The sequence below is a fragment of the Oncorhynchus tshawytscha genome, linkage group LG14, assembly GCF_018296145.1.
Source record: "Oncorhynchus tshawytscha isolate Ot180627B linkage group LG14, Otsh_v2.0, whole genome shotgun sequence".
NCBI classification, from domain to species: Eukaryota; Metazoa; Chordata; class Actinopteri; order Salmoniformes; family Salmonidae; genus Oncorhynchus; species Oncorhynchus tshawytscha.
The window spans coordinates 43,118,082-43,136,574 of record NC_056442.1 but is presented as its reverse complement, the minus strand read 5'-3'; the positions used below and the strand labels follow the sequence as shown (position 1 = coordinate 43,136,574).

General features: G+C 46.3%; 1 protein-coding gene across 12 annotated transcripts in view; it reads left to right on the top strand.

Annotated features, from left to right (window-relative positions):
* LOC112267243 (eukaryotic translation initiation factor 4 gamma 1) overlaps positions 1 to 18,493 on the top strand; it is a 65,644-nt gene that overhangs the window by 31,922 nt on the left and 15,229 nt on the right. For 5 of the 12 annotated variants that reach the window (XM_042297568.1, XM_042297564.1, XM_042297558.1 and 2 more), the window contains 4 exons: positions 8,204 to 8,343; positions 16,724 to 16,840; positions 17,029 to 17,101; positions 17,359 to 18,237. In XM_042297568.1, coding sequence (XP_042153502.1) covers positions 8,204 to 8,343; positions 16,724 to 16,840; positions 17,029 to 17,101; positions 17,359 to 18,237 — 1,209 coding nt within the window. Of the gene's footprint in view, positions 1 to 8,203; positions 8,344 to 15,908; positions 16,047 to 16,723; positions 16,841 to 17,028; positions 17,102 to 17,358; positions 18,238 to 18,493 lie in introns of those variants that run through there. The other 7 variants (XM_042297565.1, XM_042297562.1, XM_042297567.1 and 4 more) reach the window with 6 other exon arrangements.

Sequence of the window (18,493 nt, the reverse complement as noted above, 5' to 3'; positions counted from 1 at the left end):
CTGCCATCCCGTGCTTCACGGTTGGGATGTTGTTCTTCGGCTTGCAAGCTTCCCCCTTTTTCCTCCAAACATAATGATGGTCTATATGGCCAAACAGTTCTATTTTTGTTTCATCAGACCAGAGGACATTTCTCCAAAAAGTACGATCTTTGTCCCCATGTACAGTTGCAAATCGTAGTCTGACTTTTTTATGGCGGTTTTGGAGCAGTGGCTCCTGCCTTGCTGAGTGGCCTTCCAGGTTGTGTTGATATAGGACTCATTTTACTGTGGATATAGATACTTTTGTACCTGTTTCCTCCAGCATCTTCACAAGGTCCTTTGCGGTTGTTCTGGGGTTGATTTGCACTTTTCGCATCAAAGTAAGTTCATCTCTAGGAGACGGAACGCGTCTCCTTCCTGAGCGGTATGATGGCTGCGTGGTCCCATGGTGTTTATACTTGCGTACTATTGTTTGTACAGATGAACGTGGTACCTTCATGTGTTTGGAAATTGATCCCAAGGATGATCCCAGACTTTTGTAAGTCTGCAATTTTGTTTCTGAGGTCTTGGCTAATTTCTTTTGATTTTCCCATGATGTCGAGCAAAGAGGCACTGAGTTTGAATGTAGGACTTGAAATACATCCACAGGTACACCTCCAATTGACTCAAATGATGTCAATTAGCCTATCAGAAGCTTCTAAAGCCATGACATTGTTTTCTGGAATTTTCCAAGCTGTTTAAAGACACAGCCAACTTATTTTATGTAAACGTCTGACCCACTGGAATTGTGATACAGTGAAATGATCTGTCTGTAAACAATTGTTGGAAAAATGACTTATCATGCAAAACGTACAGTAGTGGCCAAACATTATGAATGACAAATATTTATTTTCACAAAGTTTACTGCTTCAGTTTCTTTAGATATTTTTGTCAGATGAAATACTGAAGTATAATTACAAGCATTTCATAAGTGTCAAAGGCTCTCTTTGACAATTACATGAAGTTGATGCAAAGAGTCAATATTTGCAGCGCTGACCCTTCTTTTTCAAGACCTCTGCAATCCGCCCTGGCATGCTGTCAAGTAACTAGGGGTGGCAGGGTAGCCTAGTGGTTAGCGCGTTGGACTAGTAATCGGAAGGTTGCAAGTTCAAACCCCCGAGCTGATAAGGTACACCTGTCGTTCTGCCCCTGAACAGGCAGTTAACCCACTGTTCCTAGACCGTCATTGAAAATAAGAATTTGTTCTTAACTGACTTGCCTAGTTAAATAAAGGTAAAATAAATTTGAAAAACTTCTTTGCCACATTGATGGCAGCCCATTCTTGCATAATCAATGCTTGGAGTTTGTCAGAATTTGTGGGGGTTTTGTTTGTCCACCCACCTCTTGAGGATTGACCACAAGTTCTCAATGGGATTAAGGTCTGGGGAGTTTCCTGGCCATGGACCCAAAATATAGATGTTTTGTTCCCCGAGCCACTTAGTTATCACTTTTGCCTTATGGCAAGGTGCTCCATCATGCTGGAAAAGGCATTGTTCGTCACCAAACTGTTCCTGGATGGTTGGGAGAAGTTGCTCTCGGAGGATGTGTTGGTACCATTCTTTATTCATGGCTGTGTTCTTAGGCAAAATTGTGAGTGAGCCCACTCCCTTGGCTGAGAAGCAACCCCACACATGAATTGTCTCAGGCTGCTTTACTGTTGGCATGACACAGGACTGATGGTAGCGCTCACCTTGTCTTCTCCAGTCAAGCTTTTTTCAGGATGCCCCAAACAATCGGAAAGGGGATTCATCAGAGAAAATGACTTTACCCCAGTCCTCAGTAGCCCAATCCCTGTACCTTTTGCATAATATCAGTCTGTCCCTGATGTTTTTCCTGGAGAGAAGTGTCTTTGCTGCCCTTGACACCAGGCCATCCTCAAAGTCTTCGCCTCACTGTGCGTGCAGATGCACTCACCTGCCTGCTGCCATTCCTGAGCAAGCTCTGTACTGGTGATGCCCCGATCCCGCAGCTGAATCAACTTTAGGAGACAGTCCTGGCGCTTGCTGGACTTTCTTGGGCGCCCTGAAGCCTTCTTCACAACAATTGAACCGCTCTCCTTGAAGTTCCTGATGATCTGATAAATGGTTCATTTAGGTGCAATCTTACTGGCAACAATATCCTTGCCTGTGAAGCCCATTTTGTGCAAAGCGATGATGACGACACGCGTTTCCTTCCAGGTAACCATGGTTGACAGGAAGAATAATTATTCCAAGCACCACCCTCCTTTTGAAGCTTCCAGTCTGTTATTCAAACTCAATCAGCATGACAGAGGGATCTCCAGCCTTGTCCTCGTCAACACTCACACCTGTGTTAATGAGAGAATCACTGACATGATGTCAGCTGGTCCTTTTGTGACAGTGCTGAAATGCAGTGCTAGCTAATGTTTTTTGAGGGATTCGAGTTCATTTGCATGGCAAAGAGGGACATTGCAATTAATCTGATCACTCTTCATAACATTCTGGAGTATATGCAAATTGCCATCATACAAACTGAGGCAGCAGACTGAAAAATAATGTGTCATTCTCAAAACCTTTGGCCACAACTGTAGGTGTCCTAACCAACTTGCCAAAACTATAGTTTGTTAATAAAAAATGTGTGGAGTGGCTGAAAAACTAGTTTTTTTTTTTACACACACACACTGCAGTCAAAGTATTCCACATTTTGTTACACAGCCTTATTCTCTCAAATTGATTAAATTAGATTTTTTCCTCAATCTACAACATTACCTCAGAATTGTGAGACTCAATTGCGCTCAGGTGCAGCCTGTTTCCTTTGATCATCCTTGATGTTTCTACAACATGATTGCAGTCCACCTGTGGTAAATTCATTTGATTGGACATGATTTGGAAAGGCGCACACCTCTCTATATAAGGTCCTACAGTTGACAGTGCATGTCAGATTAACAACCAAGTCATGAGTTTGAAGGAATTGTCCGTAGCGCTCCGAGACAGCATTGTGTTAAGGCACAGATCTGGGGAAGGGTGCCAAATAACTTCTAAAGCATTGAAGGTCCTCAAGAACACAGTGGCCTCCATCATTATTAAATGGAAGACGTTTGGAACCACCAATACTCTTTCTAGAGCTGATCGCCAGGCAATACTGAGCAATCGGGTTAGACGGGCCTTGGTCAGGGAGGTGACCAAGAACCTGATGGTCACTGACAGAGCTCCAGAGTTCCTCTGTGGAGATGGTTGTCCTTCTGGAAGGTTCCTCCATCTCTGCAGCGTCCACCAATCAGGCCTGTATGGTAGCGTGGCCAGATAGAAACCACTCCTTTGTAAAAGGCACATGACAGCCTGCTTGGAGTTTGCCAAAAGGCACCTTAAGGACTCTCAGACCATGAGAGACAAGATTCTCTGGTCTGATGAAACTTACATTGAATTCTTTGGCCTGCATGGCGGAAGGAGGAAAGGAAATAAGGAAATCTGGCACCATCCCTTTGGTGAAGCGTGGTGGTGGCAGCAGCATGCTGTGGGGATGTTTTTCAGCTGCAGGGTCTGGGAGTCTAGTAAGGATCGAGGGAAAGACGAACGGAGCAAAGTACAGAGATCATTGGTGATCACCTGCTCCATAGTGCTCAGGACCTCAGACTGGGGTGGAGGTTCACCTTCCAACAGGACAACGACCTCAAGCGCAAAGCCCAGACAATGCAGTTGTTGCTTCGGGACAAGTCTCAATGTCCTAGAGTGGCCAAGCCGGCGGCCCGTACTTGAATCCGATTGAACATTCCTGGAGGAACCTGAAAATGGCTGTGCAGCGACTATCCTCATCTAACCTGACAGAGCTTGAGAGGATCTGCAGAGAAGAATGGGAGAAACGCTCCAAACACGTTTGCCAAATTTGAAGCGTTGTACCCAACAAGAATTGAGGCTGCAATCACTGCCAAAGGTGATTTCAAGAAAGTGCTGAGTAAAGTGTCGGAATACTTATGTAAATGTTATTTCTGTTTTTAAAAAAAATACATTTCTAAACCCTATATTTTGTTATTATGAGGTATTGTGTAGATTTTTAGCAAATTATACTTATAGCCTCTGTCTTTTGTGCAATACACAAGCTCCTCTGGCCTCTCCTTAGCTCTTGGAGTCCTTTGCAGGAAAAGCTAGACCATAATAGCTTGCTGGATATAATTGTTTTTGCATTTGTTATGGAAAGAGTATTCCAGGAGGGATGCAAGATAATTTCCCTGAATGTTAAATACTGCCGCCAATAGAACTCATGGTTGGAGAGAAGATCAAACGCATGATGGTGGTCGGCTATAGCATTTATTTATTCAGACCATAACCATTCAATCTTCGTGAAGAGAAGTGAAAGCCTTATGCATCTAATTCTAGTGCTATATTATTCAATGATGACAATAGAATGATTAAGATGAGGACAACTTATTTCATTTAACTGTTGGAAGGAATTAACCTGTAGTGACGCCCAGCCCGTGAACGGGACCGTTGTCATCATCTGACACTAATTAGCATAACGCAACGGACATACATCTTCCTAGAAAATATTCCTATTCATTAAAATCACAAGTGAAATATATTGGAACACAGCTTAGCCTTTTGTTAATCACCCTGTCATCTCAGATTTTCAAAATATGCTTTACAGCCAACGCTAGACAAGCATTTCTGTAAGTTTATCATAGCCTAGCATAGCATTATGCCTTGCTAGCAGCAGGCAAACTTGTCACGGAAATCAGAAAAGAAATCAAGTGAAATCGTTTACCTCTGAACTTCGGATGTTTTCACTCACGAGACTCCCAGGTAGACAGCCAAAGTTCATTTTTTCCCAAAAGATTCTTTTTGTAGGCGAAATAGCTCCGTTTGTTCTTCACGTTTGGCTGAGAAATCGCCCGGAAATTGCGATCACCACAAAAAAATATTCCAAATTGGCTCCATAATATCGACAGAAACATGGCAAATGATGTTTAGAATCCATCCTAAAGGTGTTTTTCTAATATCTATTCTATAATATATCCGTCGGGACAATTCCTTTTTCTCTAGGACCGATTGGAGTAATGGCTACCTCTGCACTTTACGCGAGAATCTCTCTCTGAGCCACCATGTGACCACTTACGCAATATGCCCCCATATGGCTATTCTTCAACAGAAATGCGTAAGACTACGTCACAATGCTGTAGACACCTTGGGGAATACGTAGAAAGCGTAAGCTCGTTGATGGTACATTCACAGCCATATAGGGAGTCATTGGAACGCAGCGCTTTCAAAACCTGGGGCACTTCCGGATTGGATTTTTCTCAGGCTTTCGCCTGCAACATCAGTTCTGTTATACTCACAGACAATATCTTTACAGTTTTGGAAACATTAGTGTTTTCTATCCAAAGCTGTCAATTTATATGCATATTCTAGCATCTTTTCCTGACAAAATATCCCATTTAAAACGGGAACGTTTTTTCCCCAAAAATGAAAATACTGCCCCCTAACACCAAGAGCAACAATAGAAAGAGGTGGTGTAAATATTATGAAAGGTGTGTGTGTGTGTGTGTATATGTATATGTGTGTCATAGGCCCTATTATATTTTAAAATCAAATTCTCTAGCCTATACTAGTATCTTTGTAGGCTGTATGTGTAGCACCATAATCACATGTTCTGTTTTGCTTAATCATGGTTTAATGATGCGTCTTTCCAGTCCATATAGTACAGTAATACAGTTTACACATTCAAAGATTAGCCTACTGGTTAGTTTCATTTATTTACCCAAGAGAGCATATAGCGAGCTACGTTTATGTGCCTATGTCATGTATTGGATAACTGCACAATCATTTGGGCTTTGTCTCATTAAATGTCTTTAATGTAGGGCTCATGAAATGTATTTTAATATATTGCTCATCAGGCTCAGATAACATCAGGTTTGAGTTTCTACCCGGGTGAAAGGGGATTTATTCTCAGGATGCAACATTTTGTAAAATACCGGTAAAATATTCGACCCATAGTCCATGCAACTTATTATGTGACTTGTTAAGCAAATGTTTATTTAGGCTTGCCAAAAGGGGTTGAATACCTATTGACTAAAGACTTTTCAGCTTTTCATATTTTATTAATTTCTCAAAAGAAAAGAATTTAAAGCATAATTCCACATTATGGGGAGTTGTGTGTGTGTGGTGCGTGCGTGTGTGTAGGCCAGTAATGACAAAGTCTATGATTTTGTTTTTTGATGCGCTAGTCATTTTCCGTGTTCGGGAGATTCTTAAAAAAAATTCAGCTGTCAGGACACCACTCTAAACTACTCCACTGCCAGGATGAAATTTGAAATAACTTAATTGGCAAATTAATTTCAAGAAATGGGCATGTTGTAACTGAATCCTACTGCTACAATTGGATGGAGCGAGGCTGTAGCAACGCTCCCTTTTAATATCGCTCGCCTTCGCTCACATCACTTGTTGCTGTTTACTGCTAATATGAGAGATGGCTCAATGGCGATGAAATTTACTGCCAAGCCATACATGTGTGTAATATCTAGCAAGGAGAACAAGAGTAGAAAAGGAGAAGAAATGGCGATCCACGTTCTGACATATACATCTGACCGTAATTTGAGAAGCGAGAACTAGGGATGCACGATATATCAGTAAGCTAATCAGAACCGGACGATATTAGCTTAAAATGCCGGCATCGGCCCGACGTCTAGTTTAGCGCTGATGTGCAAATCCGATGTCGAAGCTGACGTGCATACCTATATAATGTAGGTAGATGACTTGATGACGCCGCGAAAAATACATCGCTACACGTGCAATACAGCATTCCTAACCTAGCCCACAATGTCTGCTGTGTGGATCTATTTTGAAGTTGCAAAGGAAGATAAAAAGGCCATATGCAACAATTGTGCTGCTATTATTTCCTGAGGGGAGAAAGTGAAATCCTTCAATACCACAAACCTAATTGCTCATTTGAAAGTGCATCACCCCCAGACGTTCAGCGACTACTTAGAATAATAGCAGAAAAAACGAAGCGCACACTTCAAATAACTAAACAAGTTCAAGTCGAACAGTCATTTGAAAGTAAGAACATTTCAGCAAGACAACTTGAAGGCGAAATCCATTAACGCCAAGATACTGGAATTTATTGCCCTTGACAATTTTTTAAAATTTTATTTAACCAGGTAGGCTAGTTGAACAAGTTCTCATTTACAACTGCGACCTGACAATCAACCGTTCTGTTGTTGGTGATGGCTTTCACCATCTGGTCGAGCACCTTGAGCCCCGGTACACACTACCAAGTAGGCGCTATTTTTCAGATCTAGCCCTTCCGGACTTACACAGTATTGTTGAAACGCACATCCATGGGCGTCACTGCTATTAGCTTCACAACTGACATTTGGACCAGCGATATCAGCCCCATAAGCATGCTGTCTGACAGCACAGTGGGTCGACAAGGATTTCGTACTGAGGAAAACCATATTGCATACTCAAGACTGCTGGTTCTCATACCGCTGCCATTGCAATGGCATTTGAGAACATGTTTGAAACTTGGAAACATGAACACACTCCTAGCTCCATTCAAACAACTGACTCGAGAAATAAGCTCATCAACTGCATCTGCAGCAGACGTGATACCCTCTGTCATGGCATTGAAACGCCTGTTCAAAAAACTGCCAGCACAGACCGTGGGGTTAACTTGCAAAAGTACTCTACTAGAGGCTGTGAACAAGCGATTCGGTGGCATTCTCTCTGAGCCTCTTTACTGTGTCGCCACCATACTCGATGCTTGGTACAAGGACAGCTACTTCGATGCAGACAAGAAACATGGTTTACGTGAAATGTGAGAGACTGCTGGATCGGATGGGAGAAGGACAGTGCGCACCGAAGAAGAGGCCACAGACAGAGCTGAAACTTCACTACTTGACATGTATGATGAAATCCTGGTTGAGAATGAAACGACTGAACAAATTAACAAAACAGCACAGCATGTAAGTGAAAAATTATTTTACTGGTGACGGGGACATGCGTAAATGCCAATATGTCTCTGTAATAAAGCCCTATTGTGTGGAAAAGGTCACTCTGATTGGCTGGGCCTGGCTCCCAATATTTTAGGGCCGAATGAAATTATTTGAACTGACTGATTTCCTTATAGGAACCGTATCTCAGCGATATCTTTGAAATTGTTGCATGTTGCATTTTTATATTCAGTATAATTGTATGCTAATTTAAATGTTTGGGACTTCTCTCTTTTTCCACAGCAGGGGCATACTACCCGGCCCAACAGCAGTACACGCCCTCCTTGCCGGCTGCTCCGGGTATCATGAACCCTCCCCCCCAGCAGCAGCAACTACCTCCACAGCAACAGATCCAGCCCAAAAGGGAGCGCAAACAGGTACAGGTAAACTCATCGTCCCACCTATACTGTTGTACACCATATCTCTACACACAGGTAAACTCATCACCCCACCTCTACCTGTTATACACCACCTAAATATACATACACACCGGTAAACTCATCACCCCACCTCTACAATACTGCTTTTTTACTGCTTTCATATTGTTTTATTGAACAGATAGGATCACCGGGTCAGTGAGTTGGATTGGAACCCGTGCCCACTCTGGTAGTCGGTGCGTTGGATTGGAACTCGTGCCCACTCTGGTAGTCGGTGCGTTGGATTGGAACCCGTGCCCACTCTGGTAGTCGGTGCGTTGGATTGGAACCCGTGCCCACTCTGGTAGTCGGTGCGTTGGATTGGAACCCGTGCCCACTCTGGTAGTCGGTGCGTTGGATTGGAACCCGTGCCCACTCTGGTAGTCGGTGCGTTGGATTGGAACCCGTGCCCACTCTGGTAGTCGGTGCGTCGGATTGGAACCCGTGCCCACTCTGGTAGTCGGTGCGTCGGATTGGAACCCGTGCCCACTCTGGTAGTCGGTGCGTCGGATTGGAACCCGTGCCCACTCTGGTATGCCGGTGCGTCGGATTGGTACCCGTGCCCACTCTGGTATGCCGGTGCGTCGGATTGGAACCCGTGCCCACTCTGGTATGCCGGTGCGTCGGATTGGAACCCGTGCCCACTCTGGTATGCCGGTGCGTCGGATTGGAACCCGTGCCCACTCTGGTATGCCGGTGCGTCGGATTGGAACCCGTGCCCACTCTGGTATGCCGGTGCGTCGGATTGGAACCCGTGCCCACTCTGGTATGCCGGTGCGTCGGATTGGAACCCGTGCCCACTCTGGTATGCCGGTGAGTCGGATTGGAACCCGTGCCCACTCTGGTATGCCGGTGAGTCGGATTGGAACCCGTGCCCACTCTGGTATGCCGGTGAGTTGGATTGGAACCCGTGCCCACTCTGGTGTGCCGGTGAGTTGGATTGGAACCCGTGCCCACTCTGGTGTGCCGGTGAGTTGGATTGGAACCCGTGCCCACTCTGGTGTGCCGGTGAGTTGGATTGGAACCCGTGCCCACTCTGGTATGCCGGTGAGTTGGGTTGGAACCCGTGCCCACTCTGGTATGCCGGTGAGTTGGGTTGGATTGGAACCCGTGCCCACTCTGGTATGCCGTTGGGTTGGATTGGAACCCGTGCCCACTCTGGTATGCCGGTAAGTTGGGTTGGATTGGATCCCGTGCCCACTCTGGTATGCCGTTGGATTGGAACCCGTGCCCACTCTGGTATGCAGTTGGGTTGGATTGGAACCCGTGCCCACTCTGGTATGCCGTTGGGTTGGATTGGAACCCGTGCCCACTCTGGTATGCCGTTGGGTTGGATTGGAACCCGTGCCCACTCTGGTATGCCGTTGGGCTGGATTGGAACCCGTGCCCACTCTGGTATGCCGTTGGGCTGGATTGGAACCCGTGCCCACTCTGGTATGCCGTTGGATTGGAACCCGTGCCCACTCTGGTATGCCGTTGGATTGGAACCCGTGCCCACTCTGGTATGCCGTTGGATTGGAACCCGTGCCCACTCTGGTATGCCGTTGGATTGGAACCCGTGCCCACTCTGGTATGCCGTTGGATTGGAACCCGTGCCCACTCTGGTATGCCGTTGGATTGGAACCCGTGCCCACTCTGGTATGCCGTTGGGTTGGATTGGAACCCGTGCCCACTCTGGTATGCCGTTGGGTTGGATTGGAACCCGTGCCCACTCTGGTATGCCGGGTTCAGTGGCACTAGTTGCAGGACCTCAGGCCAGCCCACGTAACACCTCTACTTAGGTAGATAATCCGGTATCCTCATCCCAGAATGGACAGGTAACAGAACTGGAAACCTCAAGAGATGTTAAGGGCCTGATGTTATACAGTCAAACTTCCCCATCAACCAGAGCAGCGTTTAAATACTTCAGTGATTCTCCCTAAAGGAAGTAAAGGACTGTGCTAATAAAGGGTGTCAATATTTTTTTTAAACAAGCATAGGTTCAGTCAGTAAGGTGTGTCCAACACAGATGCCTTTTCCCCATCATCCACTGTGAAGGTTTAGCAGTGCAGTTTTGGTCTACAGCTACGGTGTCTTCCTGTCTGACCTACGCTCTTAAAGGTGGATGTGACAGGACTTGGGCTTGTGTGATGATGATTAACACTGTGATGTGGGTAGTGTTGCAATCTGTCCAGAGAAGATTCTAGATGGGCCTATTCCTCATGATTTATGTTCAGTCAGTGATTTGAATTAGATAACTGTAACACTTACAGTTATCTAATTCAAATCACAAACTGCTGTGACTCGAGCATGTTCTTTAGGGCTGTAGTACTGATGTGCCTCTTCTCTGGCTGTTGGTGCAGGTGTCCTCAGCTGGTCTATTCATCTGGTCTGTCAGTGATGGGGGAACGATAGTTACATAAATGTATTTATTTATCGAGGGAAGTCAGTTTAGGAAAGAAATCGTATTTACAATGATTGACTGCGCTGGGCCAATTGTGCGCCTCCCTATGGGACTCCTGATCATGACCGGTTGTGATACACCCTGGGATTGAACCATCTGTAGTGATGCCTCTAGCACTGCGATGCAGCGCCTTAGACCGCTGTACCACTCAAGGAACCCCATATCACAATATTGTTTTGGATGATATTATATTGATACTTTGACTCAAAGTAAATTTGTAAAATAAATGTGTACCTGCGCCGACACTACTGTATTTTTCACCCTATAGCTTGGGAGGTGTTTAGTCCCAGGTTCCTTAGCTTAGTGATGAGCTTTGAGGTTACTATGGTGTTGAACGCTGAGCTGTAGTCAATGAATATTCTCACATAGGTGTTCCTTTTGTCAAGGTGGGAAAGGGCAGTGTGGAGTGCAATAGAGATTGCATGATCTGTTTGGGCGGTATGCAAATTGGAGTGGGTAAAGGGTTTCTGGGCTAATGGTGTTGAGCCATTACCAGCCTTTCAAAGCACGTCATGGTTACGGAGTTGAGTGCTACTGGTCTGTAGTCATTTAGGCAGGTTGCCCTTGTGTTCTTGGGCACAGGGTCTATGGTGGTCGGCTTGAAATATGTTGGTATTACAGACTCAATCAGGGACATGTTGAAAATGTCAGTGAAGGCACCTGCCAGTTGGTCAGCACATGCCCAGAGCACACGTCCTGGCAATCTGTCTGGCCCCGCAGCCTTGTGTATGTTGACCTGTTTAAAGGTCTTACTCACGTCGGCTACGGAGAGCGTGATCACACAGTCGTCCAGAACAGCTGATGCTCTCATGCATGCCTCAGTGTTGCTTGCCTCGAAGCGCGCAGAAGTGATTTAGCTCATCTGGTAGGCTTGTGTCACTGGGCAGCTCACGGCTGTGCTTACCTTTTTGTAGTCTGTAATAGTTTGCAAGCCCTGCCACATCTGACGAGCATTGGAGCCGGTGTAGTAGGATTCAATCTTAGCCCTGTATTGACGCATTGCCAGTTTGATGGTTTGTCGCAGGGCATAGCGGGATTTCTTGTAAGCTTCCGGGTTAGAGTCCCACACCTTGAAAACGGTAGCTCTACCCTTTAGCTCAGTGCGACTGTTGCCTGTAATCCGTGGCTTCTGGTTGGGGTATGTACGTACAGGCACTGTGGGGACGACGTCCTCAATGCACTTATTGATAAATCCAGTGACTGATGTGGTGTACTCCTCAATGTCATCGGAAGAATCCCGGAACATGTTCCAGTCTGTGATAGCAAAACAGTCCTGTAGTTTAGCATCTGTTTCATCTGACCACTTTTTTATAGACCAAGTCACTGGTGCTTCCTGCTTTAATTTTTGCTTGTAAGCAGGATTCAGGAGGAAAGAGTTGTGGTCAGATTTACCAAATGGAGGGTGAGGGAGAGATTTGTACGCGTCTCTGTGTGTGGAGTACAGGTGATCTAGAATTTTTTTCCCTCTGGTTGCACATTTAACATGTTGATAGAGATTTTGTAGAACTGATTTCAGTTTCCCTACATTAAAGTCTCCAGCCACTAGGAGCGCTGCCTCTGGGTGAGTGATTTCCTGTTTGCTTATTTACTTATACAGTTGACTGAGTGTGGTCTTAGTGCCAGAATATGTTTGTGGTGGTAAATAAACAGCCACGAAAAGTATAGCTGAGAACTCTCTAGGCAAGTAGTGTGGCCTGCAATTTATCACAATATACTCTACTTCAGGCGAGCAAAATCTAGAGACTTCCTTAGAGTTCGTGCACCAGCTGTTGTTTACAAATATGCACAGACCCCCCCCCCCTCGTCTTACCGGGGTGTGCTGTTCTATCCTGCTGGTGCAGCGTATATCCCGCTAGCTGAATATCCATGTCGTCATTCAACCACGATTCCGTGACACACAGGATATTACAGTTTTTGACTCGAAGCGAGGCGACCATCTCTATCGGCACCATCTTTTGTCCTGCCCATTAACCCTCTGAATGGCACACATATACAATCCATGTCTCGGGGCTTATAAAAATCCTTCTTTAACCTGTGTCCTCCCCTTCATCTACACTAATGGGAATGGATTTAACAGGTGACATCAATAAGAGATCATAGCTTTCACCTGGATTCACTTGGTCGCTATCATGGAATGAGAAGGTGTTCCTAATGTTTTCTACACAGTGTGTAGTGAGCAATATGTTTGAAACATGAAATCAGTCAGTCGTGGCCAAAAGTTTTGAGAATGACACAAATATACATTTTCACAGTCTGCTGCCTCCGTGTCTTCAGATATTTTTGTCAGATGTTACTATGGAATACTGAAGTATAATTACAGGCATTTCATAAGTGTCAAAGGCTTTTATTGACAATTACATGAAGTTTATGCAGAGAGTCAATATTAGTGTTGACCCTTCTTTTCCAAGACCTCTGCAATCCGCCCTGGCATGCTGTCAATTAACTTCTGAGCCACATCCTGACTGATGGCAGCCCATTCTTGCATAATCAATGCTTGGAGTTTGTCAGAATTTGGGGGGGTTTTGTTTGTCCACCCACCTCTTGAGGATTGACCACAAGTTCTCAATGGGATTAAGGTCTGGGGAGTTTCCTGGCCATGGACCCAAAATATAGATGTTTTGTTCCCCGAGCCACTTAGTTATCACTTTTGCCTTATGGCAAGGTGCTCCATCATGCTGGAAAAGGCATTGTTCGTCCCCAAACTGTTCCTGGATTGTTGGGAGAAGTTGCTCTCGGAGGATGTGTTGGTACCATTCTTTATTCATGGCTGTGTTCTTAGGCAAAATTGTGAGTGATCCCACTCCCTTGGCTGAGCGATCCCACTCCCTTGGCTGAGAAGCATCCCCACACATGAATTGTCTCAGGATGCTTTACTGTTGGCATGACACAGGACTGATGGTAGCGCTCAACTCTCCCGACAAGCTTTTTTCCGGATGCCCAAAACAATCGGAAAGGGGATTCATCAGAGAAAATTACTTTACCCCAGTCCTCAGCAGTCCAATCCCTGTACCTTTTGCAGAATAACAGTCTGTCCCTGATGTTTTTCCTGGAGAGAAATGGCTTCTTTGCTGCCCTTCTTGATACCAGGCTGATACCAGGCCATCCTCCAAAAGTCTTCGCTTCACTGTGCGTGCAGATTCACTCACACCTGCCTGCTGCCATTCCTGAGCTCTGTACTGGTGGTGCCCCGATCCCGCAGCTGAATCAACTTTAGGAGACAGTCCTGGCGCTTGCTGGACTTTCTTGGGCGCCCTGAAGCCTTCTTCACAACAATTGAACCGCTCTCCTTGAAGTTCCTGATGATCTGATAAATGGTTGATTTAGGTGCAATCTTACTGGCAGCAATATCCTTGCCTGTGAAGCCCTTTTTGTGCAAAGTGATGGTGGTGGCACGTGTTCCCTTCCAGGTAACCATGGTTGACAGGAAGAATAATGATTCCAAGCACCACCCTCCTTTTGAAGCTTCCAGTCTGTTGTTCGAACTCAATCAGCATGACAGAGTGATCTCCAGCCTTGTCCTCATCAACACACACCTGTGAGAGAATCACTGACATGTCACCTGGTCCTTTTGTGGCAGGACTGAAATGCAGTGGAAATGTTTTGGGGGGATTCAGTTCGTTTGCATGGCAAAGAGGGACATTGCCGTTAATTGCAATTCATCTAATCACTCTTCTTAACGTTCTGGAGTATATGCAAATTGCCGTCATATAAACTGTGGCAGCAGACTTTGTGGAAATGTGTATTTTTCATTCTCAAAACTTTTGGCCACGACTGTGTATATAATCGTGAGAATCGCAATACGTATTGTATCAGTACCAAAGTATTGTCATAATTGACAATCATTGAGGTCCCTGGCAATTCCCAGTCCTGCTGTCTATGGTGGACTTGGCTGGTCTGGTTTCTTAGTACCTCAATGGCAGACTACTGATCAAGTTTTCCTTTTGTTCTACTGCACTCTGTTGGACTGAACTGATTTGTCCCTGTGCTGATCTGACTAAAGTGGACCTGGCTGATCAGGTTAGACTGTGCTCTATGGTAGACTGATCTAGTCTGCAGCGCATCTGTTTTCTACGATGTGCCAGGTTTATCGAATTGAGTATCTGTGTTCAGTATGGTGGACTAGTCTCCAGTGTATCTGTGCTCTGTATGGTACGGTGGGTCTGGCTGATTTATCACTTGCTGTGGGAGCATGCAGGTTGCTGTGGTGGACTTTGGCCGGCCAAGCTGTCCTGTCCCATGCTGCTCAAGGTCCTTCAGAGACTCCCAGTCCCACTAGGAGGATGGTAGACAGGGGGACTGGAGAGGAAGCGCTGCAGCGGAACACCCCGCAGTGAGTCATGCTTCAGCCAGTCTGAGTCACGCTGTGTCTTTCTATATGGTTTCAAACATGTCTGCTGGTATTCTGGCAAAAGAGTATGAAGTGTAAAGCTGTTTTTCAGCCGCGCTAAGCAGACTACTTAGTCGTAGCTGTGTTGTAACTGTGTAATTGTATCTATTTTATTTTGTTAACTACTGCCTTCAAGCAGTGCATTGGCCTGTATTTTCCTCCTCTGCTCTCCATAAAAAATGGTCTCCTCACTCTCTCTGGTCTCTGGGTAGAGGAAGGGGGAGTGAAAGGACATGTCAGCACATAGCTCAGCTCCACGTGGCTTCCATTCTCCTCCCCCTCTGAGCCGGAAGCACAATGGTTGACCTATCTCCTCCCCTTCTCTCTCTCACTGTCTCTGCTGCTGCTTCTGTGGCATTCCCCGTCTCCCCTCTTCCATCCACTGCCCCTCCCTCTCCCCCAGGAAGAGGCTGAAATATTTAGGAGTGAGTGTGTGTGTGCACAGAATGACAGAAAAGCAGCTGAGAGAGAACATTTATTTTGTATTTATAAATTTTTTGGCACTAGCCTGATCTTATTGGCCGAGTTTTATATATATTTTTATTTTCTCCCTGAAATCCCTCTTCCTTCTCCCCCCTCTCTTTGGCCCCCTTTGACTCTGTAGTTCGGTGGGCGGGGGCGCTTGCATTCCAGTGCTGCAGCTCCACACGGCCAGTCACTCTGGCTTCTATCGCTCGCTCTATACGTGTGTGCGCGAGCTGGGAACGAGGCTCTGCCCTGTTGGCTTTGCTCACTGAGTTGAGGGAGTAGGCTACGTGCGTGTTCCCAGGCCGACAGCTCAACTCCGGCCCCAGGATGAGAGAGGCCTGCTAAGGACTCTGGAGCCTGTCCGTGTGCCAGGTAAATGACTCTACCAGTGGGGGACTGTGCTGTCTCACACCTGTTGCTAACAACTCTTTGTGTGTGACAGAGAGAGAGGAGAGTTTGTGATAGAAAACATATGGCTCTGTGTAAGGGCACGCCTTGTGAGTAATCCATTTTTCAGAAGTTTGACGGAGTACTGTACGATGTGCTTTTAAATAACATAAAATCTGGCTAGTTTTCTTGGTGTAGTTTGAGTGATCATATGGAGAGAGAAAAGAAAATGCACTGGAATTTGTTGACTTAGCTGAAGTTGAGTTTGTCAAATTTTGTTGGTCAAGAATTCGCTGAAACAAAGCAGCAGTCCGTGTAGAGATCTTTTTGTCATGCTGCATAGCTGTTGTGGGGCTGGTGTTTCTTGTGTCAGTATGTGAGAAATGTAGCTCTGCTGAATGAGAAGACGCTGCTAGGCCACAGTACAACAAGACTTTTGGAAACGGGGCCTAGCATCATAGAAAGCCGTTGTGACGGCTCTTCTCTTCAGCTTTCTCCTCCCTCTCTCTCCTTTACTCTCGCTCTTTCTCTCTTTTTTGCTCTCCCTCCTTTAGAAAGTCAAATAGCACGTTTTTCTTTAAGGCTCTCACGCATTCTCTTGCTCCTGTTTTCTATATTGTTATTCTTGTATCCCTCACTGTTGTCTTGTGTCCTCTCTGTAGATCATAATACGAGACCCTAACCAGGGTGGTAGAGACATCACTGAGGAGATTATGTCAGGGGGCACTCGCAGTGGCACCACCCCCACACCCCCACAGGTGAGCGACGACTCTTCAGAGGTGAGCTACCGTACCCTCGTCACCAACCATCATCCCTTTACACACCTTTAGCTACTATGCAGTCACGTCCAACATGAAAAGAAAATGTCTGCCCATCCATTGTTTCTAACCTGGCATAAGGCTGTGATATGGTTGTGTCCACTCGCATTCCCTGATGTTTGGGTGTTGTTGTTCTGTCCCTCCTTTAGTCATCTGGATCAGAGGGCCCAGCCGTTGCCCAGGCCAACGGTGAGAACGTGACACCTGTCGTGGTCAGACCAGGTGAGTTGGCTGAGGGGTCAGGTGATCTTGAAGGATGTAGCTGGCCGTCTCTCATTGGTTCACATTCAGTACATAGAAGTAATTTTTTGTGAATTTGAATAAATCACATTGACAAAATGCTCCGTTGGGAAGGTCCCATGCATTTTGACCATCCAATAAGTGGGTAATTATCAAAAGATGATCAAATGACGATGGTACATTTTAACATTAGTATGGTACTATTGACCACATCCTCAAGCATCTCTTTTCCTCATCAGATGACAGAGGGAAACCTGCAGCCACACTCATCACTGGCCCCCCAGCCCTGTCCAAAACCCCTGAACTGGTCAAGACTGCCCCTGCCCCTACAGAGGTCAAACTCCCAGACACGGACAGTAAATCCCCTTCCTTACCCCAGGACCTACCCACACCCCCACGGGTAACTACCACCCTCCACACTACTGCCCCTGGCACCCCCCCACCCCCAACTAGTCCCATTGCAGACATGATGGACGCACCAGCCCTGGCCGCTGCTCCAGCCCTATCTGCCCCTAAAGTGCCTGCTTACCCTGCACCCCTACCTGAACCCCGCCCCACTCCTGCAGCTGAGGAGCAGCCCTCAGCCGCCAAGGAGGCGCGGGAGGAGGTGAAGGAGAAAGAGGTAACGGAGGCTAGAGAAGTGACTACATCATCTAAACCTGAGCCTTCCCTTGCTCCAGTGACCAACCCTAGCAGCAGCACTAATGGTGTGTCTGCCACCCAGCCACTCCCAGAGGAGGAGCCAGTAGCCCTGTCCATCACCATGCCCTCCCTCCAGGCAGCAGAACCCTCGCTGGAGTCTCCCATCGCCCAGCCAGAGGAGCTCCGTCTGCCCAACGGCTTGCCGCTCCCCAGCTCCCAGGACCCTGAGAAGGTTTCTGCAGAGTTGTCTGAGTGTGACCTCAGCCCCATCGCTGAGCCTGAGGTGACCCCATTACAGAGGGAGGCGCCTGTCGCCGCCACGGCAAAGCCCGACCCCGTCGTCCAGGCGACCGTTGCCCCCGTGGTCCTAGCGGAGACTGCTATTACTACAGAGGTAACCCCTCGCCAAATTGAAGACGAGATGGACTCTCCACCATCACAGCGCACCATCCCACCCGGGGAGAATTCTATGCAAGGTCTGTATCAGTCTGACTCTCACTATCTCTATCTCTATCAGGTTTTCCCAAACTGGGGCAATGCCATCAGGGGGATGCCAAATAAAAATGTGATTACTATTTTTATTTTTATTCACGTTTTTAAACAGTCCATTTATATTTTCCAACGGGGCTTTACATTTAGTTTTTTTCTCGTTTCACTGCCAAAAATAAAGTTAAACCATCTAGTGTTCAGCAAAATAACATGTCAAATACAGGTAGCCTAGTCAAATAATTT